This window comes from Nannobrachium achirus, assembly GCF_963921795.1.
Source record: "Nannobrachium achirus genome assembly, chromosome: 18".
Classification (NCBI taxonomy): Eukaryota; Metazoa; Chordata; class Actinopteri; order Myctophiformes; family Myctophidae; genus Nannobrachium; species Nannobrachium achirus.
The window spans coordinates 49,313,970-49,341,074 of NC_137825.1; the positions used below are offsets into that span (position 1 = coordinate 49,313,970).

Sequence of the window (27,105 nt, forward strand, 5' to 3'; positions counted from 1 at the left end):
CCCTGCGCTGCCAAAGGCAGAGTGCAAACACGATCAAAGTGAGATCTCACAGTGCCAAAATTCCGTATCCTGTGAGAGAGTAAAAATGGACTCGGGATTTTGGAAGTGTATATCTGTGTTAAGCCTAATTTATGCTTTGTCGCACGACGGCGTCGCACGCCGAAAATAGCTGACCTACAAGCTCACTCAAAACAACACGTCGCGGATGTATGAATCGGGCCTCGCATGGACGAAAAAAACAACAACTGGCTATCACAACTAGAGCCTGGTTATTTTGTACAGCCAAAATATGAAAGGAACATACTTGAGAAAATACATTCTAGCTCACAGTCGCGCCGTGGAGCATTGTGAGGTTGTGGATTGGCCGTTTTCACTATTGGTCTATATATAGGGTCATGGCGGTTAAATAATGATAAGGACAAGGACAGATGAGCATGCGGATAACCATGACAACCAGCTACCAATGACCACACCAGAGCTGCAATCAATTTAATCCAACAGCCACTGTCCACTGCAGACAAGCCAAGGGTGTGAGGGGATGGGTGCAGGGACGTGCTGGCCATTGGGAACAGCTGGTTTATTCCCGGCCGGTCCAGGCCGGCCATTAGGAAAAAAAAATACAAATAAAATGTCGGCCTTCGTTCCATTTTGGGGGCTGGGCGGCCAAATCGTCACTGTCGGGCAGAAACCTCGTATCTCCAAGTTTTAAATTTGTACGTTTTTCGCAAAGCAAAGCAAAGCCCTGCTTCATCATACAAGGCCGTCGCACAAAAGTAGTGAAAACAGCAGATCTACCCCCACACAACGGGCGTTGTGTGCTTGTAGATTTTTATAGACTTTTAAAATGGTTTTGGACATACAAGGTTTCCACCCGACAATGACGAAATATAACTCATGTAATTGGCCCACTGGCTTGTCACGATCTGAAATGGCAAATCTTTGAGTAGCAGCAGCACTATAGAGAGAGATCTCTCTCTATAGCGCGCAATGAGGGCCTCTACAACTCCTTTTCCCGGGCTGAATCAGGGGCCCAGCATGTCCCTGGATGGGTGCAACACGACCTTGGCGCCCGTAAAAATTAACAGCTAACATTCTCACTCTACATGGCATCCTCTCCATCACTTGTTAGGGGTTACACCATCATGGCAGTGACAGACAGACATCCCACCAGAGGGGACCACTAAGACGGGCCATAATTATACCCCAAACGACCCCCTTTCCTAAACTGTGCCATGGTGTAAAATGTCGCGACGATGTCTCTCCATTAGCTCCGTCTTTGACTTCTGCAGAATGATTGAACGGTGTTTTTTTTTGCTTCACGTTGGTTCTGTTCGATAATGATGCAGCCAAATGTCAGCGTGTGCTGGATTGCAGTACCCTACATCATTCAACGTACAGTATGTCGATAGATTATAGTTGTTTTGAGAAACGTGACTTTCTGACATATTCTTGGAGCCAGTCTCCACCTCACATCCATGTTATTTTGTTGGTGTTTAGGTGAATTGCTTACTGTATGCTTTGGGTCGTTGTCCTGAAAGCAATTTTTTTTGGATGTGGTGGTATCAAGTGTTAAGTTAAAGGCATTTTGTTGTTGCTGTATTTTGATTTGGAGAGTCCCTTGCGACCTTTCAGAGTTGGCATATAATGTAAGCTGCCATAATTCTTTTGATAGGTTCAAATTCAGCCAGCATTATCACAATATTAACGGCCCCCTGGATTGATGTCACGGTACCTGTCCAACAATGTATGGCATTCAAAGGTCAACATATGCCGTTGCCAATTGGGAAACCACTTGAAATATAGTGTTGCACTGTAGGAGTGGCCAGACCAACCCAATGACATCATAGCAGGGAGTCTGCAGTCTTCAGCAGTACATTGTTTATGTAAGAAAATAAGGAGTCATTTTCAAACAGTTACAGTTTTTGACATTCTGACATATAATATAACGATATATTTTAACATGATGTGTCCATGTATTGAGGTAGACATTTCCTAATAATATTTTAGCGCGATATTTATTTATATCTTGTGTTGTTGCTATTACACTAAAGGAACCATTGCGATAGTATACTGCAACTTAGTTCGAGTTATAATGAGACATCATGTGCATGTTCAACTGTCAGTTGTCTTTTCTTAATGGCCCACACCATTAGTGCTCCCCGATGCATCAGTCAGAGGTTATCTTAATCGGCTGTCTCCTCTTTAGCGCTACTGCCTTGCGGTAATTAACTGGGTCACGCAGAAGTTTAAATGACAAATGTGACACAGCTCTGAGTTTGAACCTCCACGGAGTTCATTAGTGCTTCCTCAGCAGACAAGATTCCAGTCCAGTACCAGTCCACTTCCATTCCATCACTATACTTTACAGGCGTGAACCACCTGTTCCAGTGTCCATATTTTCCACTGATCCACAGTATGCACCATGCATGCTCTTCCCCAGTTACACTGCTCTTTTAGGGCCTTCTCTTGCTCTCCAGAGTCAAGTGTTCTTTTGTTACCGTATATATACATCGTAATAACTGTTAGCTCAACTAGTCATACTTGATTGATGAGCTAATTGAAATGATGGTTTCACCATGACCTGACTCTCTTGATTATACAGTGTATTTTGGATACATTTGATATTATCTATTTGTTATCTATTCTATTATCTATTTTATCTATTATAAACTTTATTTTATAATTGAGAATGCATTAGTTTCAAACATTTTAGGCTCCGCAGCATCCAAAGACGTGTATTTGCAGAATTTAAGAAATCTGAAATGATGTAATACTGCAGGCTGTAGTTACTGTACTTTCAACATTGCATCCATTCAGAGTAACCCTTTAAAAAAAACATCTCCATTAACTATTCAATCAATCAATCATTTTGACCCCTCGAATCCTTTCATCAGACAAATCACCATAACAGATACTTTAAAAGCAAAAAGTAAACGTAAGTGCATACCTGCATCAGTAGGCTCGGGCATGGTTATCCCAGTGTCTTCCCTTCACAGCTTGAAGAGTGAGCTCCTGCGGGGCTTATTCCTTTTTATTTCTACTCCCTCTCACTGTTATTCAAAGCTCTCTTGGCACTCAAGTCACCCACACCCACCAGTGAGCAAAGGAGCGGAGAGGGTGCAAGCGAGAGAGAGAGAGAGAGAGAGAGAGAGGGAGGAGAGGCGAGGCAGTCACTTGAAACTCCTCAAGAGTACAGGGAATTGAAGCACGGGGAGAGTGATAATGTACGAGAGACAAGAGAGAGACTGTGGTGAAAGAGATTTTTAGTCCGTTTACGAGGAGATTGATGGACTGAACTACTGTGTGCCATGCATGAGATGACCAGCATCTAACCGCGTCTCCGACAGCTTATCTAACACTATGTACCCCAAAACATAGAAGGTTGTCGCCTCTCGAAACCGGATTAAGTTCAGATCAGGATCAAGTGGTGTTCACAAATAGTTTTATTTTTACTTCATACTTCGCTCACTGGTACAGATGTAGTTGGTTGCTGCCAGATATTGCAATCGAACCCAGAAAGTTTAAACAATCACACGAAGTGTCCTGAGGATGTCTAAAATCAATTGCCCTGTTGACAAAGGCCAGTAAACTCACACCACTTGGAGCTCCAAGTTGGTTAAAACAAAGCATTCTTTGCAGCTGCTATTTGACCCAGGTCTAGTCATGATTGATGATCATGGCATAACCTCGCAGTATGAAAGTATAAATCAAGGTCATCGCCTGTTTTTAATATTCTTCTCTGTATACTATTAATCTAATATTGAAAATGATCAAATCAAATCCAAAAGTGAAAGCTTTTTGTATGCTTCTGCACAGCATGTTGTAGCGGTATGTATAGCCCACATTGCAACTGTACATTATGTTGTGTGATTGATCATTTTTGACTAATTAATTAATCGATGGCGCAAAGACCTACTATAGGATACACAGGGCTATCCGAATAGTCTGTCTCTAGCTGCGTCTGAGGAACGCCAACATTCAGCCGTCCCGAGCCATGCAGGCTGCCAGGCTGCATAGTGCCTCATTCTAAGGTTACCTCGACCAGCAGTGTCTGGCTCCATATTCAGTGACATCTTGTGGTGAAAATGCATGCACGAGGAATGTCTTCATTACTGCTTGTCACCCGCCCCCTCAGCCAGCAGCAGAAATGTGCGTGTCTCAACAGCCAGAGACTCTGTGGAGACAAGTGTCCCCACTGATCAGGTCTGGTGTAAATCTGTGAAAGTTCCACGAGGACATGCCCCCCGCACGAGACCGCCAAAGGATAGAGTTTCAGCTGAAGTGACGGAAATTGCTGTGGACAAATAGAGCCAGGAGAAGGATTAAAAGGTGGCGTTACAAATCAGATTCTCTAGATAACATGCAGGCTTGAAGGCAGCCCTCGCTTCACACTCCCCGGGCCGTCCCATGCTGAACTGCTCTCCTGCTAATTGGGAGAAACATCATTTTAAGATTGAGACAAAGTGTCAAAAGTGTGTAAGGGACAAAGGTAAAATAACTGAATGTGTGGCCTTTCAAGAAAAAAAAAGTCTGGGGGCACGGTGGCGCAGTGGTTAGCGCTTCGTCTCACAGCTAGAAGGTCCTGGGTTCGATCGCTGTGGGTGCTGGGGACGTGTTCTCTCCTCCGCGTCATCAGCGCCCACACCCTAGGTGGGGTTGGCGATAGGGCCTTTCTGTGTGGAGTTTGCATGTTCTCCCCGTGTCTCCTAGGGTTGAAACCCTCACAAAAACATGCATTAATCCTGGTCTCAATAATGCCTCCCCCTGGCCAGCCGGGGCGCCTGATGGAGGGGAAAGGAACTGGTTGGATTAACGTGTTCCTTCCATGTGCTACGTCCATTCCAGGGATATCCCCCCTGTCAGGTGAAAAGAAACAACTTGGACTACCCATGCATTGAAGGAAGCATGAGGTTTGTCCGTTGTCTCCCCAGGCGCGGCAGAGGGAGAGCAGAGCCCAGGATTACATAGGCACTGGGTGAAAATGGGTTACAAAATCGTGGGAGAAAAATTAAGAGGAAAAAAAAAAGTGTGTAAGGGACAAAGGTAAAATAACTGAATGTGTGGCCTTTCAAGAAGAAAAAAAAAGTCTGGATTTTACTGAAATAATTATCTATTCTACAGTAAGTCAGAACTGAGGCAAATGTGACACTACAGTGAAACGAGTTCAGTTGGAGTGCCGGTAACCTGAATGGTCGGAACAACTTAGTCAGACCCTTATTTTCACAGAATGCTTGGTACTTACAGTATATTACGTTCGGAACTGGTGAGGCAAAAACAGTTAAAACAACAGAGGCACACAATCTGTAGCGCATGAGGCACCGTTCAGCCGGTTAAAACCTGTCTAAGACTAAATTTTGAGCATATATTTATACAAAAAATAGAGTTTTAAAAGCATGGGGTAGGTCCTTTAAATTGGCACTTTAGAAATGTGAAGACACCCACTACACACTTAAACGTTATGTTGGTTTGTTTACAGTTGAGTGAGAAAACAATGTTTCACATTAAGTTAATCATCTGGGGACCCCCCAAAATAATTGTGGGGTCGTGTGTGATGTGATGACGTCATCAAACGATAAAGTCGACTTCAACTCAACTTTTTACTGAGTCGAGTCGACTTGCAAAAAAAAAGTTGTTAATGCCCTAGTATATTATACACATAATTACCAAATATTATAATGTCAACTTTGTTTGCCATCTACAAAAATAATAGCTTATACCAATATCTTTTTTCACCAATGTGTACTAAACATCTCTCACACTGACTTCCAACCTAACTACTTTGTAGGAGCCAATCAAAGTTGAGAAGACCTGGTGTGAATAACTGGAAAGATATCAATTGGGCAATTAAGAGAGTTTGTGCAATCCGATGGTACCATCAGTTATGCAAGGACTTCATCATCGGTGTGGGAAACAAGAAACACTAACCTCAATGTGTTGTAATGGCGGCAGGTGCACACAAATCAGTCAGCTCCATACTGTATAAGGGCACAAAAGGGGGGGCATGGCCTTATATGGGCATATACTGATGACATCAGCGATCTCTATATATGGGCATAAGAGTGACAGATGCAGAGCTCTCCATATATGGGCACAAAAGGGACAGAGACAGACAGGTACAACGGGTACTCTGACAAAGCCCCTGACACTATGGGCCCTAATTGATTGTCTTAAAAAGGGATATTCCTCTTTCAAAAGAATTTTGGTCATTTTATCGTACTAGATGTGTTCGGCGGCACAAACGTCCCGCGAGGTTTGACCAATCCGCAAAGCCGATGGGTCAGGGCTCGGCCAATCGAGGAAAATCTCGCTTTATCAACTCCAACCATTTGGTTGGTCATGTCATGTGAAGCTCACCAATTCTCAAGGTTTTTGGACATATGCCCGTTTATGCCCATCGGATTGGCTACGGACATAGACGGCCCCTCTCGTGGCCTTTATAAATGGCCTGGGACATGAACTGGGTGACGTCATCACCCGATTGATGACATCACTCTGTGTCTTTCCAATGGTTTTCCCATTGGATGACGTCACTGTGTGTTTTGTCAAGGGTTCTCCCATTGGATGACGTCAGCGCAGCGCAGTCACAGATGCAGAAACGCGGACGCAGACACGCAGACGTAGGTTTCCCTAGTTTATAGATACCGGTAGATAGATAGATAGATATAGATAGATAGATAATCAGGCTTTTGGGAACACCCTGAACAGTTTTTAATTTGCTTCATTCAGTATTTAGATATTTGATGTAAATGTTATCAGGCCCTCCTCCTGTTCACGATTTTGCAAACCATTTTTCACGCAGTGCCACTTATCTAATATAATCCTGGGCGCTACACACTCTCAGCCAACCTGGGGAGACAACGGACTGACCTCATGCTTCCTTCTATGCATGAGGAGTCCAAGCTGCTTCTTTTCATCTGACAGGGGAGAAATTCCCCGGCTGGACGTAGCTAGTGGAAGGAACACGTCCGCCTTCATTTCTTTCCGCCGACCTCAGCCAACCGCTCGGTGGGGAGGTTTTTGTATTCTTGTATTTGTTTTACTGGGGATAAGGTTAGAAATAAGTTTAGGTTTAGAGGGATATATGGTTAGGTTTAACTGTTTAGGGATAGTTTGCTGAAGTTATGTTTAGGAATACCAGGCATGCAGAGACCGTTCCGCCCAAGCCCCCAGAACCAGAGTAGAAAGTTGAAGCAGCCGGCCCCTACTGGCCAAAGCTGGAACAGCAGGTGGGGTGAACTACATGCACGAGCATAAGTGCGCGCCGTGTGACGCGCTGTGAGCTTGTAGATCGGCTATTTTCAAATATCCGCTGGGGTCTACAAAATGGGGTTCAATGGATGTCGAGTGACGTTTGTGACGTAATTACGTGACGTCTCGACGTAAGTAAAATTGGCAACTTTTCGTTTGCCAATTTCCCCCACAATGCACCTGGATTAGCTTCTTCTGTGTGCTTCAAACGCCAGTGAGCAACTTGCATTAATCAATAGCTGGGGGTGGGGCTATCTGCTCTCTATTCTTGCGACCGAAGGTCGCAGTATACCATGGGAAATGTTGTAGCTTGTCTCCATCTGTCTGTCTGTCTGTGTCAGTCAGTCAGTACATATTTTTACAGGTTCCCTTGTCACTGACATCACTCTGACATCATGCTCTGATGTCACTGATGTCAGGGGAACCACTCTTAACAGAATGGGTTTGCTGCTCTGACCTCACACTCTGGCTTGATGTCCCTTTTATGCCCATATATAGTCGACAATGTGATGTCAGAACATGCTGCATATATAACATATAAGGGCATTCCCAGATCACACTTGCAAATTAATTACATCCTTGTCCGTTTTATGCCCATATATGGATAACCCTGTCTCAGTGTCATCAATGTTAAGGGCATATATCTGGGAATGCCCATATATGGGCATTCCCAGATCACACTTGCAAATGAATTGCGTCCTTGTCCGTTCTATGCCCATATATGGAGATCCCTGTCCCGATGTCATCAATATTAACACATGGGAAGCCAAGGTTTCTAACATTTCTAGCTGTTGCTGCTGCCGCCGTTCACTCACGCTTTATTTTGAAGAGCCTCGGAAGCTTCGTGCGTGTGCACGTGAGTGCCAACTGACGATTGAGGAAGAAAATCCATTTGTTTACAAACGCTCGCGAAACTAAAATCCAAACCGGGGCAGACCATCGCGGTAAAGTGTCGCCGTGAAAACAATCAGATCTCTGCTTCCCTGGCGTTCTTTGCACCTCATTCATAGATAAAGCCCTTTTTATGTTTCAGCCTAGAATGGAAATCAATGCAGCCTAGTCGCGCCATTTTCTCTCTCTGCGAGCCACGGTGTGACGTATGGACTAGGGTCATTCACAGGGAACACAACATGCGCGCAGCACGCTGGACAGTTAACCCTTTGTTGTCTCGTTGAGGAACGAGACAACTCCTTTTGGCAGAGCGACCCCTAGTGGCCTTATCTCTTGAAAAGGTTGAAAAGGACCTTGAAGGTTGAAAAGGTCTCCCTTCCTAACTTAGACTTACGGAACCATTGCTGTATTGACTTTGACCTCTAAGGAACTATTGCTGTATTGACTTTGACCTCTAAGGACCTTCCAGGAAGAGTGCTCATGTGCGCCTTGCGGTGACACGCTTCCTAGTTTCTTCTTTTTTCGCACTGATTTTTGACACTGCACTATTAGGTTGTTAGTGTTGGAGTATTTTTGCTTTGTTTAACAATGACAGTGAGATACTTGTTTGCACTAACTAGCATTGACTGCTATGGTCTCTTTTGCAAGACACTTTATGTATATATACTTATATATTATTCGCCCCCTCTATTGATGCACCTTCTCTTTATTGGTACTGTACTGCTCTTGTCTTTGTTTTTGTTTTTTTCCCTCTTATCTATCTTTTCTTACGTCTCTGTAACTTTGTAAATAACTGTATACTGCTGTGCTACTACTGGACAACTAAATTTCCCCCTTGGGATAATAAAGGTATCTATCTATCTATCTATCTATCTCGTTACTGAACGAGTTTGGCCCCTTGGGTGTTAAGGGCATATCTGGGAATGCCCATATTTGGTAATGCTCATATATGGGCATGTTCTGCCAATCTCAACAGGCACTGTTGAGATTGGGTAACTGGTCCGATATACATCACTGGCCAGATAGCCAGGAATTGGCGCGTTGCATGTCATCCTGAGGCGTCTTACTAGTATATACTCTATGGTTCCGCCGGATAGACGCCCAAGGCGACTGTGTCATTTGACTGACTGTAACGTGTTTCCATTTTATCGTTGGTGGGTCATTTACAGCCCGTCTGCACGAATGGTGCTATTCCATTTTGTAGGCCAGATCAAATGCAGGCAAAGTGATTTATAGCAAATTGATATCAGTGATGATAACTTAATTTGACTCCCTGAATTCATTTGTTTATTATGTGAAACATGAACGTCTGCCACTCATGTTTTCTTTGCAGCCTGTAGGTGAATGGTGGCAACAGCTGCAAGGGCACTCAGCTGAAGTCTGTTTCTCTGTCTTTATGAAATATTATTTAAACATATTATATACAAGGTAACATATCTATATTTTAAAACATTTTCCCATTGACCACTAGTAATAATACCAGGGGCATGATTAGTAGTCTGTGGTTGAGGAAATGGTGCATTAAAGCAATGGTTCTCAATCTTTTCATGCCGCAACCCTCAAAATAATCATATTTTAACTGGGGACCCCCAAAATAATCATATTTTAACTGGGGACCCCCAACATAATCCCATTTTAACTGGGGACCCCCACCCCCACACTGACGAGCACTAAGAGTTGAGGCATTACATTCTGCATAACACGGTTCTATTGTGAAAATAGCAGATCTACATGCTCACAACGCCTCTGTTGCGAAAAAGTATCAATACTGCAATGTAGACTCTGTCTAAGTACTCTGTCACGAGTAGAAGTACGGAATTCAAAATTGACTTGAGTAAAAGTATTGGCATCAATAAGTACTTAACGTAACAAAAGATAAAGTACAAAATGTTTGAAAATAGCAGATCTACAAGCTCACAATGTGTTGCATGTGAGATGGTAGATCAGCTATTTTCAAATAGCCAATATAAAATAAGGCTAATGTGATTTATGTATATTTTATAATGTTAGAATTTATATCTGCAAAGTAACTAGTAACTAAAGTTTTCAAATAACTGTAGTGGAGTAAAAGTACAATGTTTGGATCCGAGATGTAGAGGAGTAGAAGTAAAAGTATTGGAAATTGGAAATACTCAAGTAAAGTACAAATACCTCAACATTGTTAAGTGCATTACTTACTTACAACTAGTAAATGTACTCAGTTACTTTACGCCACTGAGAACCATAATTTAAAAAAAGAGTGGCGCTAAAAGAAAGGTGGGGTTACCTATGGTTCATTCTGCCATGTGCCTTTTATTAAGGGCTTGAATAAAAAGAAAAAAAAACATTCAGTCTGGTAGGAATGGACAGCAGCTTGGTTACACTTGCCACATAACAAGCACTCTGCCAGTTGCATCCACATAACATTGTTATTATTATACATTCATGAAAGTGCTTAGAAATGTATTTCATTACAAAGCATGGCACTGCTATTCTCTGGCTCCTTTCTTATAATGCATGGCACCATCTTGTGGAAAAGACTTGCAGTACAACTGTGTGTGTGTGTGTGTGTGTGTGTGTGTGTGTGTGTGTGTGTGTGTGTGTGTGTGTGTGTGTGTGTGTGTGTGTGTGTGTGTGTGTGTGTGTGTGTGTGTGTGTGTGTGTGTGTGTGTGTGTGTGTGTGTGTGTGTGTGTGTGTGTGTGTGTGTGTGTGTGTGTGTGTGTGTGTGTGTGCATGCGCGCGCGCACACACGCGCTCAAAGGCACTTTGAATTGTCTTTGAGTAGGAAATGTGCTACAGTCAACCAAAGCAATACGCCCCAAGAGGCCCTGGTCTACAATGGATTTTAGGACAGCTAAGGGTACGTTGTTAACGGTTACCCTTAGCTGTTCTAAACCTCACTGTAAATATAGATACAGTCGCACTGGGGCCTGTGAGGCCCGTGGTGTGGATGGGTCCTTGCGAGTGATTCAGAATTGTCACCATGAGAGTACTTCTGTGTTCAAAGAAGATGCAATGCGAGAGTGGTCGACACCAACTTGAATAGCTGCCCTCCCTGTCTAGCATCAGGGTCTTTTAGCTCTGGAGCACTGTTAGCTCCATCATCTGGTACTCCAACATATTACAGTTCATATTATAGAACTCCAACATCAAAAAGCCACTAAAGACTAAGCTCCAAACAAACCTCCCAAAACAAACTGATTCGGCTACTTCTCGACCTGGGGCCCTTGCCTTGACCCATGTTTCTCCCACACATTTTGCTAGCCTAAGTTGGCTCAGTGTTGAAGACAGGGTTAAACAACTAAAACTGGGATTGACTTTCAAAATAGTCAACGCAAATCTGCCCTCCATCCCCTCAGTACCCGCATATCTGACCAAACATCTCCAAAAAGTTTAGCGACACCCACAGCCGCAACACCAGAGGGAGCGCACACAATGATCTGATAACACAAAACTATAAGACAAATATGGGTAAATTCTCCTTCTACAACACTGCCACCCAGGTGTGGAATTCCTTGACTATCTCCCTTAAAACACGTAGCTCACTGGCATCCTTCAAAACTGCCCTGAAAACTCAGAAGTGAGCCCCCCCCCTTACCTTAGCCCTACCCCCTTGTTTCCCCTATCCTTATAGTGTTTTTTATACGTAGCTGCGATATTATTGAATGTTTTCTTTGCTTGCTATTTATTATATCCATGAATTAAATCATATGGCTTCCAACGTAAAAAAGATCGTAACGTTTAGGCAGGGTGTTCAACTGTACTTATACTGTACTACATTTGAATTGTATTGACTATACTCGTACTGTTCTCCATTTTTGTCTAATAAAATAATCAATCAATCCGCTGTCGCACTGCAGTGTGTCTATAGGACAGGGGTCTTCAACAGGGGGTCCGGGACCCCTAGGGGGTCCTCCAAATCATTGTGTGGTAGAAACTTTTTTGTCTCCTTTTTTATATTAACCACTCAAACCCTAGCGTCCATATTCGGAGAACTTTAGCCAAAAATAGCAGATCTACAAGCTTGTAGTTCGGCTATTTTCGGGAAAGAGCATTGGTGTAGAGGGGAAAAAGAGGGGAAGTACAGAGTGAAAGGTCAAGTTTATTAAGTATTGACGGTTCAAGAATCCAAAATACACTGATGATTGTGCTGTCAGAAGATGAAACTATACAGAATCTATTAACAGGTTGTGGGGCTCCTCGCTTCATCTCTCTCTCAACTAAGGGTTCCTTGGACTGAAAACGTTGAAGACCCCTGGCTGCTATAGGACGTAATGGTGAACCTCTTTCCTTTCCTGGCGGTGTCCTGGGTGGGCTCCCACAGTGTCAGTTTGCTTGCCACCAGTTCCGGGTGCCTGACACAGTGCCCATGCAGCCAGGGTCATCCTTCTCCCTCTGACCCGTCTGTGACCCGTGGGAGGAATCCCCCCATATAGAGGTCCACATTTCTGATGTGGTCGGCCCATGTGACTCCTCGTGCCATTAGTAGCATTCTTGTGTAGACGCCACTTTTCCTGCAGTGCTGTGCAGGGGTGTCGCACCAACTTCGGGGCCCTGGGTACAGGGATTACAAGGGGCTCATGTGCTTTAACTATTGAAAAATAGCAGATCTACAAGTGCGAGCTTGTAGGTATGCTATTTTTGAATATTTCAAATCCTTCTAAGGTTTTTTGAAGAAAAAAAAAATATGTTTCTATGTCAGTGGTGCTCAAACTTTTTCATGTGAAGGACCCCCAAAATGATATGTATTTGGCCACGGACCAAATACATATGAGCTAAATTTGATTTACAAATGTTCGCTTAAAAACATACATATAGGCCCATTCAAAGATTTGCACACATTTTCACGACTTTTCAAAAATAGCAGATCTACAAGCTCGCAGCGCGGCACTCGGTGCCGCGCTGTGAGCTTGTATATCTGCTATTTTTCAATAGCTAAAGTATACAATAATTAAGGCCTCTCCACCTTGGGCCCTAGTAACTCAGTCCCACTCCCCCGCCCCCCCCCCCTTGTGACACCCCTGGCGCTGTGCTGCGTCCATGTCTTGGCCCCATACAGCAGTACTGACCCCCACTGTGGCTACGAACAGGCCCCTCTTGAAGTCTTCTCCCATGTCAGATTTCCTCTCATCCCAAGCAGGGCATTCCAGGCAATTGCCCTCTGTGCACCTTCAGATCCTGTTCTGTTGCAGCAGTCCAAAGAATAACGCACATTAACCATTTGAACCTCAGCGTTCCTATTTCGGAATGACTCATTGGGAGCATGTAGATTGGCTTTTTTTGGAAAATATATATTTATTGTCGAGCAAAAATAGGAATGGGCCCAAAGCATAGAGACCTTGCAGATCTGATAAGTATGGGTTATAACATGGATTACTGAGGTGCTCCTCAGTGCACAGGTCTCTGCCAGGTCAGGTAGGTTATTGTGGGCCAGCAATGTTCGGAATTCGCCATTATCGGCAATCAGGATGTGACGCGGGGCATACGATCGTCCCCAGTATGTTCTCTGACTAACAGGTCTATCCCTATTGTAATGAATCGAATCACCCCTGACCCATTCATAGAAATGTACTTAAACCTACGACGTAATAAGGTACTTGTCTGGTTTCTAACAGGCTTCCGTTACATGGTCACACCTGTCTCTATTATAGCACATCGATTATGAACAACCCTATAGTAATCAATGTCTATAATCACCATGTTTAATGTCCGATACCTTACTTAAATGCGTGCCAGTTGTTGAGTTCACCAGATTTGTTATTTAAGGCCTATTTCCTACTTAGACCTAAGGTGTTGTTCTGGTTAATTGGTAGAGGTAACCTTTCAAATCCTTGATGCACAAACCTTTGTTTTACTATTGAGAGAAGTGAACCCAAATAAGGGAAAATATTCCAAAAGGTGAAAATAATAATAATAATAACTCTGTGAGACTTCTCTTTAAATGCAGGAAATAACACATTTATTATATGTATGCAAGATAGTTTGTACAAAGTTGTACAAAATCATACTGTATAATAGTCTCAAATATAAAATGCCAAATTAATGATTTGATTACATAGATAACTAGAATAGACAATACATGTACCACAACAGAGATCTTACATATTAGTGGATACAACTATTCATCCAATGAAAGTCAAAAATTAAAGAGTTAATACAAAGTTCAATTGAATAATAAAACCTTCTTAAAAACTCACCCTACACTTAATTCTATCATCCTTTTACACAATCCAGTTTTTGAGCAGAGAGAGAACCTAGTCCTAGGTGATCAGTCTAATTATCTCCTCCGTATAAACAACCTATTGATAAGTGAGATAAGAACTAAGTCAAAACCTATTTTATCTATAATCTGGGAGCTCACCGTCCGAACTATGCTCTGAGTTATTTGGCTGATTATTCTACATTATTTTACTATTTTACTAAGTATCCTGACACTAATGGTAACATGTCATTAAGTCAAACACCCTTTGGATTGACCACCAAAACCTAACCCTAACCCTAACCTCAGTAAAACTATGCCTATACCTAACCTCAGTAACCGTGACGCGGGTGATTATCTAACCTGCCGACGCTGTTCGATCCAACAGGAGTTCAACCTATGGGGCAGTCCCCATACTAATTCTGGTTAGGAGACCCTACCAGTAAGTACCCAGTTTAGAGTAGCCGAGCTAAGCCTACTTTCAATAGATCTCTAGGTGTCTGTCCTCAGTGCGTAAGAGCCTGAAATTTGCTCTGTACACCACTTTTTAAGGGGCCACCAAAGCCTTCCTCTCTCTAGTCTACTCATCGGACCTATCATATCATACCATTTGAGTCCATCTGTTATGACCCACGGCTCGTAGTGAATCAGAACATATTGACTCGACACCAGTTTGCAAAAATAGAGAATATTTATTACAATACAGGTCGAGTGGTACAAAACTTCTCTTTTCTTTATTGCGACCGTCAGGTCGCATTTACTACCAAAACCTCCACCGGCTGTCCGTCCGTGAGTGAGTGAGTGAGTGAGTCAGTCACACTTTTGCCCTGCTCATATCTCCACAACCGTTGCCCCCATCCATGCCAAATTTTGCACACACACTCCTTACCTGCCAAACTACAACCTCCAAGGACCCCCGCAGCTCCAGGGACCCCCAGGTCCCTGGGGGACCCCCAGGTGTCACACGTCACACTTTTGCCCTGCTCATATCTCCACAACCGTTGCCCCCATCCATGCCACATTTTGCACACACACTCCTTACCTGCCAAACTACAACCTCCAAGGACCCCCAGAGCTCCAGGGACCCCCAGCACCCTGGGGGACCCCCAAGTGTAAAAAATGACCAAATGTGCAAAAATGACCAAATGACCACCCCAACGGGGCTGCTCACGGGGAATTCCCGGGGACCACCCACTCCTGGTGCTCCAGAACGGATGCAAAAGTGGTGACGCCCCCAGTGGAGGACCCCCTCCACTGCAGCTCACATAAAATGCCGTAACTCGGGCTAGGAGCGTCCGGGAGAGCCCGGGCCGGTACCTATTTGTCCGCCAAGGCAACGCCGACACCCTACCCCTCATTTGTCACATGGCCCTCTTCTAGCGCCACCATGAGGCCGATTCTTGCAAAACATATTTGTGGACACTGCTCCTACAATTTTTGCCCTAAAATCACGCAAATCGGTACACAGTATGTCTACACTCATCACCTTGGATATGTCCCATATTGCGCCACCTTCAGGCCGATTTGTAAAACACATTTTTGGCCACTGCTCCTACAATTTTTGCCCTAAAATCAGGCACATCGCTACACAGTATGTCTACACTCATCCCATCAACATGAATCTGTCCCAAATAGCGCCACCTTCAGGCCGATTTTTACAAACACATTTTTGGACACTGCTCCTACAGATTTTGCCCTAAAATCACCCAAAAAAATACACAGTATGTCTACTGTCATGTCATCAACATGGATCCGTCCACATTTTATCTGTCCCAAATAGCGCCACCATCAGGCCGATTTTGAAAAAACACATTTTTGGACACTGCTCCTACAGATTTTGCCCTAAAATCACCAAAAACAATACACAGTATGTCTACAGTCATGTCATCAACATGGATCCGTCCACATTTTTGGGGGACACTGCTCCCTACTCATACCGTTTCTCTCCCTTCTCATATCTTCCCCAATGTTGCCCCCATCCATGCCAAACATGGAACACTCAGTTTGTGTATACATGTGACCTGACGGTCGCTTATCTCCCGATTAGGGAGTCTTACTGGTAAAAGTAGAGTGAGAAGATTGGATGCAATCAGACCAAAGTTCCTTATCGTACTCTGTTTGGAAGTCACTTTCCCATCTCTCCACTACCTTATCTATATTTTGTTTGTTGAAACTCAAAAAAGTATCATAAAAATATGAAATCAGACCCTTCTTCATCGTATAAAACATAATAGATTCCTCCAACGGACCACGAAGAGGCTTGTCTCTAGGCAATTTAATGTCGGTATTAATATAATGGCGCACCTGAAAATAGGCAAAATGATCCACCCATGGGACTCCAAATGAGTTCTTAATCATTTCAAATGACATGAGAACACCATTGTCAAACAGATCTCCTATAACTCTAATACCCTTATTGTACCAAGATCTGAAAACTCCACTCATGACCCCTGGGAGAAAATGTCTATTACCTAAGTGGTGTCAAGTATGAGGACGTATTCTTCCTATCTGTAACATTAATAATATTCTTCCATATTTTAATCGAATTGGAGAGTATTGGGCTATCAGAAGATGTAAAGTGTACTTTTTGTATATCCGTGAGTTCTGCTAATAGAATTATGGGTAACATTCCCAGCTCTCAAGGGGTTCTGTCCCACCATTAAGGAAATCATGTACCCACTCATGAATAGTACGACAGTGGCAGGCCCAGTTATAATATAATAAATTTGGCAGTGCCAAACCTCCCCTATCCTTAGGTAGTTGTAGTATCCTCATACTCAACCTTGGTTTTTTGCTATGCCATATAAATTTAGAAAAGTCCCTTTCTATTTCCCTGATTACTTTCTTGGTAAGATAAAGAGGTAACATTTGCATAGGATACAGAAGCCGAGGTAATACATTCATCTTGATTAGATTTATCCTGCCCATCCATGAAACCGGTAGGTCAAACCATCTTGTGAGATCATTTCTGACATTCTGTAGCACACTAGAATCCTGCCCATCCATGAAACCGGTAGGTCAAACCATCTTGTGAGATCATTTCTGACATTCTGTAGCACACTAGAAAAGTTTAAACGAAGGACATCCTTAACATTTGGAGTGATGGAAACTACCCTGAGTTTTTAATACCATTTTAGCAATAGCCAAACTGTTTCTAGTGAGCCCTTCGACTCTTGAGAGTAATTATTACAAGCGAACTGTGACAACCGGGCGCACAACGCACCATATCTACCAACCCACGGTAATGAAATCCACTCACCAGAACGACGTTGAAAAAAATAAAGCCAACCAAAAAAAAAAAAACGCTGAGCCACACATGAATTACTAAACCCTAAATTAGCTTAAATCAACGTTTACACAAACAAAAAGAAACCTTTTCAAGGCGAAAATATCTACAATATTTTACTCAAACGAAAAGGCCAACTTTTTGCGCTTTGAACCAACTCCGAGATGAAAAACTAGACGAAATTCAAAAATATTACCTCTAATACTTTAACTCCATCTACTACCGAGTACAGCCATACAGTGGTACCGGACTAGCACCCAAAACATGTTATGACCCAGGGCTCGTAGTGAATCAGAACATATTGACTCGACACCAGTTTGCAAAAATAGAGAATATTTATTACAATATAGGTCGAGTGGTACAAAACTTCTCTTTTCTTTATATAAATATATGCAAAAGCAGTAGTAGCAAATATATATAGTTGGCAGTATCTAGAATAAATATAATAATGCCACAAGGCTTTGATATAATAATAAATAGGAGAGGAGTATTTAGTTGAATACAGGCTTGTGGCAGTGAGCGGCCTACGGCAGAACGCTGTGACGCAAACAATCAAAATAATTGTCTCAACAAAACACTGGCCCAAAACAACACAAACGTGACATAATAATAATAAGCTAAATATAAAGGAACGAAAAATACACAACTTAACCAGTAGCCTTCCCGAAGGCCTTCAACCAAACAATAACTCCAAACACAAAAGAAAACACAATAAACACAATAAAACAATGCAGCTCAGCGGGGAGCCTGCGGCTACCAGGACTCGCTGTAGCATAGCAGAAGTCGCCATTTTATGGAATCGGGAGTGGGCGGGGCCGGCTCCCGTTCCGCTGTCGTCATCTCTCCAGCCAACCGAACAGTCTCAATCATTTACTGTCGCTGCATAAATAATCATAATAATAACAGGGCAGGGACCCTGACACCATCCATCCTATGTGGGTGGACTTCAAGGCCCTATCCCCACCCATACCAAGTGTAGGTATAGCAAACCTTTAACTATTTTTCAGTCAGTCACCGTGATGTGGCACACTTATTGTGTACCTGACACAGAAACGCTGGTGACTTCTGAACATATACTATATTCCCATTATGCCAGTATATGCCAGTGGCCATGTTGTTCCTTTCCTTTAAACTGATCCTAATCACACATGAGTACATGTAACTACCGGTAGTTTTACTTTTCATATCCTTCCATACAGTTAAAGTTAAACATGATCACAATCTTTTTAACCATTGTAGTAGCACTATAATACTGTTAGTTTATCTTTTGACAATGTGTGACACTGTTTGCTCTGCACCAACACCCTGCTCCTCTCCGCTAGAGCAGGAGACAGGAAAGTGACACATTCATTGGAACATCGGCTAGCGTGTGACTGAGAAGCACCAACACTCAGAGAGTTGGCTCCACTCCAAAATGTCACATGAAGTGACCACAATGATACCTTAATAATTGAATACAAATGAATGATTCTACAACTGAAAATTATAATGAAAATGATAACGTGTGAATTACAATTATAGGACATTCAAAAGACAATGATCAAAATTATAAGGCTTGATTAATTATGATTATATGATTGAATAACCCATGATTATTCCCCATAACTGCTGTCTCCTGAGTTACCAAGTTACTTCTGCATTTATTTTTGTTTTTCATTTCAACCAGAATTCCCCCGTGTGTCTCTTCATAACAGGATACAAGTGTGTCTTGTATGTACATTTCTCTTCACCTTACTATTAAATAACTTACAAATAATATTTAGCATCCAGCATTTAAGCAGTGCAAAGATGATCATCTCCAACTTGATCTAAATGGAAACAGGGTTGAAAGGCTGATTTGAAAGCCATCTTTCGACAGATGGAATATGAAAAATCAGATGGATCTGTCTTGATCAGATAATGTGTACCAATTTGTGTGATGTTTGGAAAAAAGTTGCGGGAGTAATATATATAAAAAAATGTTTTGCAACAATCTGCGTCCTAGTGGCACGGTAATAGGGAAATGTTGAAAGAGTGGCATTTCTTCAACATAGTGTGAATGTGTGTGCAAACTTTTTGGAGCGGTGAAAGCGCTCCCAATAGACAGGTATGTCCGTGGGTATGTGGGTGGCTGGGTGGCTGGCTGGCTGGCTGGCTGGCCGTGTCCGTAGCCTGGCAATACCTTGAGTGGCCACACACAACACACTAGTTAAAGGAGGGGCGCTGTTTTGTGCAGGCCAGGCACACTCACCACTCACTCACAGGCCCAGTTTACAGTTTAGGCATTTCACTCACTCAAATAGGGTACAGCTGCTCATATTCACCGCTCCACTTCGAACCGAGGTTTGATTTTTTTTCAAAACGGTTCAATCCTGCAAACTTTAGTCAATAACAATCTTAGCCAATCCAGATGGAATATGAAAAATCAAACAGATCCGTCTTGATCACATGATTATAGAGATCATGTGTAGCGATTTGTGTGAAATCTGGTTCTTGGGATTGTTGTGGTGCTATGTTACACAGTTCTGTGGGTGGTTATGGTGCCTCACCGTTCTTTATTGCTACAGATGTGCAGTTTCAACACTTCAGTACACCGCTCTTTTCCTGAATATTTACTGCAAATGCATTTTTTCCACAGGTTTCTTTCCCTGTTTTGCCTTTAGATTTTTTATGGAGAATGGAGCCTATTTTTGCAAATGGCAAGAAACCACTCCATTCCCATTCAAAAGCAGAATCCACCTTCATTGGTAGATTTAAACTCAGAGAAGACCATAAAAGATGCAAACATAGTTGATCTACAAGCTCAATGTTCTGAAAATTCCCTGAAAATCGATTGTCTTGCCAATGGCAGGACGTGTGAAGTTTTGAAATGGCACATCTGTATAGCACCTCGAGTTCTTCAGTGGTTCTTTGGGATGGTTGAGGTGCCATCTACAAATGGTGCTGTGTTGTACCTTTAACATCAGGTGCCATATGGCACCTTTTGACAAAGCAGCTATATAGCACCTTTAAATATAGCATCTTTACGGTTTCCCTATGATTACGAGCCAAAGAACCACTTTTGGTGCTATATAGCACCATTTGTTTTTTGTGTGTATGTTTTACTTTTTTTTTTTGAAGATAGACTTAAAGCCCTTCTTCTTTTCTTTTTTCTTCGGAGGGTCAATCGGGGACCGAGGGTCAATCCGTCCCTGATTGTCAGGAGAGATGATCAGAGGAGCAGAGTTTCTACCATCATCATTAGTCTGAGGGCAGAACACTGGAAAGAGATTTTCAGTGAAGGTGCAGCCAGTGAAAGAGTGGAGATGAACTCTGGCCTCCACATCATAAAAGGAGACCAGACCCTTTTCATAATCCACAAACACTCCCACTTTCTGGAGCTCCTCTCTTACAGGGAGGAGGACATCAGGGCTAGCAGCAGCCTTGTACTCATTTCCATTCCACAACCCTATAGTCCAGAAACCATTGTTGGGGTTCAGTGGGATTTCACCTTTCCTGATGATGGACTCTCTGGCCACTCCTAAAGTCCAGGCAGTCTTCCCTGAAACCTGAACGTCATAGTAAAACCTTCCTGAGGAGAAGCCTTGTTTTCCTAAGACACCGTTACATGGAGAGAATCTCTTTGTGTTGTCAGGGAGATTCTTACTTCCTAAGACACCGTTACATGGAGAGAATCTCTTTGTGTTGTCAGGGAGATTCTTACTTCCAAAGATACGAGGCAATGTAGGGAATCTCTTTGTGTTGTCAGGGAGATTCTCACTGCTTCTTTCTCCCCCCTTCCTTTTTCCACAACTCACTTGTTTTCCATCCTCAGACAGGATGAGGCAGGGATTTGCTGTATCAGGATCTAGAGTCACATCCACCTCATATTTCTGGATCCTCCTCAGCTCAACATCACACAGCTCCTTCTTCATCTCTTGACTGAGTGTCTTCTCCAGCTGAGTCACAGCTTTCCTCAAGGTTCCCTCGTGTGGAGACTGATGAATATTGACATTTGTCCAGTCCTTGGTATGGATGGATGAGATATTGTGGAAGAGGGGCGTCGTCCTCCTGATTTCCAGTTGCAGCTCTTTAATGAAGCCTTCAGCCTGTATCTCTGTTGTGTTCTGCTTCTCCTCAATCACATCAATGAGCTCAGCCTGGCTTCTCTCAATACAGCTGATCAGAGCAGTGAAGACCTGCACACTGTCTGCTTTCTCACTGATTGCATCGTTCCTGCTGAGCACTACTGAGTGTTCGATCTGTTGAATCTTCTCTTGTCTCACCTGGATCATCTGCTGAGCTTCATTAGTAGCCTCTGCCACTCGGTTTATTAACTCTTCAAGCAACTCTAAATGTTCAGTATTGACACAGAGTTCTGGTCTCATATTGAAGGTTCGGTTACACAGTGGACACTTACACACATCAGTGCTGTCCCAGTTCTGTCCGATGCAGGCTTTGCAGAAGTTGTGTCCGCATGGAGTGCTGACTGGATTAGTGTACACATCCAGACAGATAGAACACATGTACCGCTCTTCAAACCGGGAACCAGACGCCATTTTCTACACATTGAGAATAAAAGAAAAGTATCAGTTGTAGTTCTTGAAGGCTACTTCTCATAGTTTAGTTTAGTTTATTTGATCACTCACATAGATTTTTACAAGTCATACATCCACTTAGTCATTGTTACATGTGATCAAAAGGAATAGGCTGAAGCTTATGGATGCCTATCCTACATATGATAGATACCTTTATATATGTTAAACATATGTTACATATGTTAAAGAGCAATTTTATTTTACACCCAAACCCTATGTTAATGAAGTTGCGGACATAATGAATGTTGGAGTGTGTTTTGTGTTTTTTCTGTGTTTTGATATTTTGAATATAATTATGGCAACTGTAACATGGGTAAAGAAACAGGAACTCCAGAGTAACACCCTGGATAAACAAGCATTTACGCTCACTCAAGAAACAATTTTGCAGAGCAGAGCGAGATTGGAGGAAAAGCAACTAACTATCCACCTACAGATTTTTAAGAAGTCAACAGCCACCTACAATAAAGCCATGCGTCTGGCTAGGCAGGCTTATTTCTCTGGTATTATTAATGAGAACAAGAACAATGCCGATGGTTCTTGCTCACTAGACACAATACCCACACCATTTCTAAAAGAGGTTGTAGACTCCGTGATCGGAGATAACCTAAAAATAGTAAATAGCTCTATACAATCAGGGGTCTTTCCAGACTCACTGAAAATATATTTCATCAATTGGATGCGTTTCAACAGAACAATAAGGTTCACAACAAATTCCAATCCGGCTTCAGGAGAGGACACAGCACAGAAACAGCACTTGTTTTATGTTTTAAATTTTCTTTTTTGCTTTATCGTAACCATGTGTACTTTTTCTGTTAAGCACTTCATTTCTGCTCTGTAAAGCGCTTTGAGCTGCATTTCATGTCATGAAAGGTGCCCTACAAATAAAATTCATTATTATAATGAGGGCTCAGGCAGAGCCCTTCATAGCGTTATCAGGGGATTGAGGGGAATCCTAAATGCAAGTACAGTAAGTCATGCAACATTCCAAGACAGGCATAAAGTTTAAGAGTGACCATTGTGCTGAACAGATCCCCCTTTGTATAGAGGGTATGCGTGTGACATCACTGTTGCTGGAACTTATGTGGGAGCACGCCTACTGAGTGGCAAAAAACTAATTTCTGCCATTGACAGCCCATACATCCAAACAGAAAAGTCCTATCTGATTGTATTAAACAAAGTTAACTCATCAACATTGCAGCTGTACTGAAAGCTTGAATTATCCTCTTTCTATCTGCAAAGTTTTTGTTTCATAAAAATCAACCATAGACATGTTATGAGCTACTTAGTGTCAAGACATTCTGTGCAGGTTTTTATTTTTCCAAGTGTCAGAGTTTGGAAGCACTCGTTTTCTACAACACAACATCTTGCTGCCTCCTGCATTATGTGCAAATTAGAAACAGGTGGTATGCAGGGCCGTTGAGGGATTTGCAACTAACACATCCAAACTCCAACGCTCCATGCTGCTCAATGTTTTGCCACTCAGTCTAGATTAGGGGGGCGGGTCCCAGTGGACGTGCATACCCTCTATTCCCAAAAAAAGAATGATGCTTGCAGCGGTATCAGGATGTGATTGGCTACTTCGGAGTTTCGATACTTTTTTAAGAAAAAACGAAGCCTTGCTGAATTATCACCTTATTGTAGGGGGCGGCACTTCATCAGCAACACACAATATAGCAGCCTATATAATGCTGTGCACATATAATATATATATTTTTGCCCAGCATAGCATTTGGGAAGGATAGCCTTCCCTATCCTTCATTATCCCCCGCTTAAGTTTAAATACTGTGATGACACTGCCATTCTCGGACAGCTTCATGACAATAACTCTATTACGGACTTCCAAAACAACATATCTCATGTTGAATGCGGACAAAACAAAAGAACTGATCTTTCAAACAAGCCACACTGGACTTACCCTAATGGTCTAACCCAATACTCATCCTAGGTAAAACAGTAGAACAGGTTGCCAGTTTCATGTATCTTGAAGTCACTTTGGACAATAAATGTAGGTTTGATCAACACATTACATCTATCCATAAACGTTTTCAGAAAAAAGACTTAACGCAATCCGTAAGTTAAGATCACTATATTGCCCCTCATCTTCTGTTATTACTAAACTGTTCTGTTGTATTGCTCAGCATGTTTCTTATACTGTCCATGCCTAACAGAAACAAACTTCAGTAATTGTATTGCTTTAAGATCATCAGACTTCCCACACTCACACTCGCTGATATGAACAATAAGGCCATCGCCACACGTTTAGCACTTTCAATAAATAACACTGACTGATCATCCTCTGTGTCGCTACTTCCACCACATGCCATCGGGGCAAAGATACAGAACCCTGAACTGAACGGTTGGTTTTAGCAGGAGTTTTGTTCCCTCAGCCATTGCCACACTAAACAAACTGGTTATGTGTTGTTTTTGAACAGACTTGTGAAGACAAATATCCCTTCTGGAATAATAAAGATAATTATATTATTATTCAGTGTAGGGGTGCATGTAGACACCTTAGAGCAGTCCACCTTCATTAAAATAAAGTTTGGTAAAATCTGCAAAGTTTCCCTTTAATATTTAGGAGCTTGTTCTGGATTGTAAAAAGAGCACAACAAATTCCAACCATGCTCTGTATTTGAAACGGAAACATTATGATGTTATTAAAAGATCAGACAGAGGAATTTCAAGGAATATGACAATAAGGTGAAATGTAGTCACGTTAGGATAAACTTTCATGATACCTTATATTCTCTTTTAATGACTAATACATAAATAACTGTTGTACTCACCGGTCAGTATTTCTGTTGACGGTGCTGCTGAAGGTTTTCTACAGTGTGAGCACTGTCACCAGACTTCCTTCAATAGACTTTAGAAACTTCCTCCTTGTACAGTATGCTGTTAACCCTTCACACCCTTCACTCTTCTCATCTACAACTGATGGAACACTGCAATCATATTTATGCACTGCATAGACAGTTACGCTGTTTCATTTAGACAGTATTTACATTTCATGGTGACAATTTACTTTAATATAATGTTTAAGTTTAGCAAACAGGCTAGCAACATTGAATGTAAGATAATAAAAAAATACACCTAGTGTGAAGTGAGTGGTGCTATTTAACACAACGGCTGCCATCATTCACTACGCTTTATTTTGAAGAGCCCCGGAAGCTAACCGGGCAGACCATCACGGCATAGTGTAGCCGTGAAAAAGAGTGTCTCTCGGCCTCCTCAGTGTTATTTGCACCTATTTCAGAGATACAGACGTTTTTATGTTACAGCATAGAATAGGAGTCAATGTAGAATAGACGCTCCACGTTACTTCAGGCATCCGTTTTGTTAACACTTCTACTGCCCCCAGGGATTCCAATTCTGAAAATGGCTGCTGCCAAGCCATTTTTTAGCTTTTTTGACTAGTTTAGGAAAATATAAAAAATATATAATATTTTATAAATAATTTGGCTTGGACTTTGTGAACAAGAACCATCTAAAAAGCAAGAAAATAATATCCTGATGTGGCGCCGACCGGCTCTCCCATGTTCTCATCGCCCGAGAGCTCAGAGGCAGTCTCCTCCGGGAGGATATTTTTCAGAGTCGCTAAAATGTCCTTCACTGTGATCCGGTGTCTGGAGCATGTTGAAGCCAACTGTAGCCTGCAGTGGTCCTGCCTGTGGGCTAATGCTCTCCCCCTGCTGCTGCTGCTGTAGCTGTGGGGCTCAGAGTTGGAGCCCCTCCCAGGACAGGGGACTGGGAGAAGGGAGGCTGTAGCCTTTGGCATGGCGACACAAGCATCCAGCACAAGACTAAACACTGACAATGAACTATAAATGCTGAAAATAAATTACTTTACTGAAATAAAATAAAAATATATCATTATTATATATTAGAAAAGATATATATATATATTTTCTCTCTCTCTCTTTCTCTGTCTCTCTATCTAACACTCCCAACTTGTTCAGAATACATTCCTATTCAGAGTACCAGGAGGATCCTGGGCTTTTTATAAAAGGCTTCCATCCATTTTTTTTTTTTTTTTAAGTGTTCATTTTCATTAATCATCACGCAAAGCTTGGCCAATACAACAAACATTGAGCGCTTGGTGTCAAGATGTAGGCCAAATTTCAGAGCCTGGAAACTGGGCGTAAGACAAACTTTGTTTGCTTTTTGCCAATATGTTGGCCAGATGTAGGCCACGCTTCAGAGCCCGGACAAAGCCAGATGTTGGAACTTAGCTTCTTCGAGGAGCACCGCTCAAAAACTGTGAAACCTCATTCAACATTGGTTACACGTTTCCCTTTGCTCACTAGCTCAACGTGAGGTTAAACTTGGTTACACGTGTCCCTTTGCTCACTAGCTCAACGTGAGGTTAAACTTAAACTTAAACTCCACTCTAAATAACAATTAATTAGCAATATAGGCTTATATGGGAGAGAGGGTGAGATCATTTATCAACCTTCGAACCGCCCCCTCTCCCCCTCTGCCCCTTCCGTCTGTCTCTCTCTCTATGTATTTGTTTGTTTGTCTATATTTATTTACTTATTTACCGGTACTTGTTTGTTTGTTTGTTTGTTTCCTACCTGCACTAGTTCCCATAATTGTGTTGCGCTATAGGTTTTTGTGTGCATGCTTGGCAGCCCCCCCAAGCAGCCCCCCCCAAGCATGGAGTCAATGGGACAGTGAATATACAAATGGCCATAACTTTTTTCGGGATGTTTCCGGCAGAGCAGGCCTCTCATTCTGTGGACCTTAATGACCAAACTAATAGATAAAACAGAAATAAAAAGTATGGCATGACATCACAGGTTCAACCCTATTCCTTGAGCTTTTGGGCTTGTAGGTCCCTGACTAGAGGTAGTTATCACTTCTCCCATATTAGACAGGCGAGAAGTGAGCACCCCCCCCCCCCCCACACACACACACACACACACGTACACCTTAGCCCAACCCC

The 27,105-nt window shown here is 42.5% G+C and overlaps 1 protein-coding gene across 1 annotated transcript in view; it reads right to left on the reverse strand.

The window, feature by feature from the left end:
* The window catches only part of LOC308303161 (myosin-binding protein C, fast-type-like), a gene marked incomplete at both ends in the record, with an annotated part of 112,870 nt that extends 86,935 nt beyond the window's left edge, over positions 1 to 25,935 (reverse strand). Inside the window, 5 exons of the mRNA XM_080747484.1 lie at positions 18,903 to 18,922; positions 20,689 to 20,828; positions 20,976 to 21,175; positions 21,785 to 22,124; positions 25,684 to 25,935. Of these exons, the coding sequence (XP_080603610.1) occupies positions 18,903 to 18,922; positions 20,689 to 20,828; positions 20,976 to 21,175; positions 21,785 to 22,124; positions 25,684 to 25,935 (952 nt within the window). The remainder of the gene's footprint in view (positions 1 to 18,902; positions 18,923 to 20,688; positions 20,829 to 20,975; positions 21,176 to 21,784; positions 22,125 to 25,683) is intronic.
* Between the last annotated feature and the right edge of the window lie 1,170 nt (positions 25,936 to 27,105).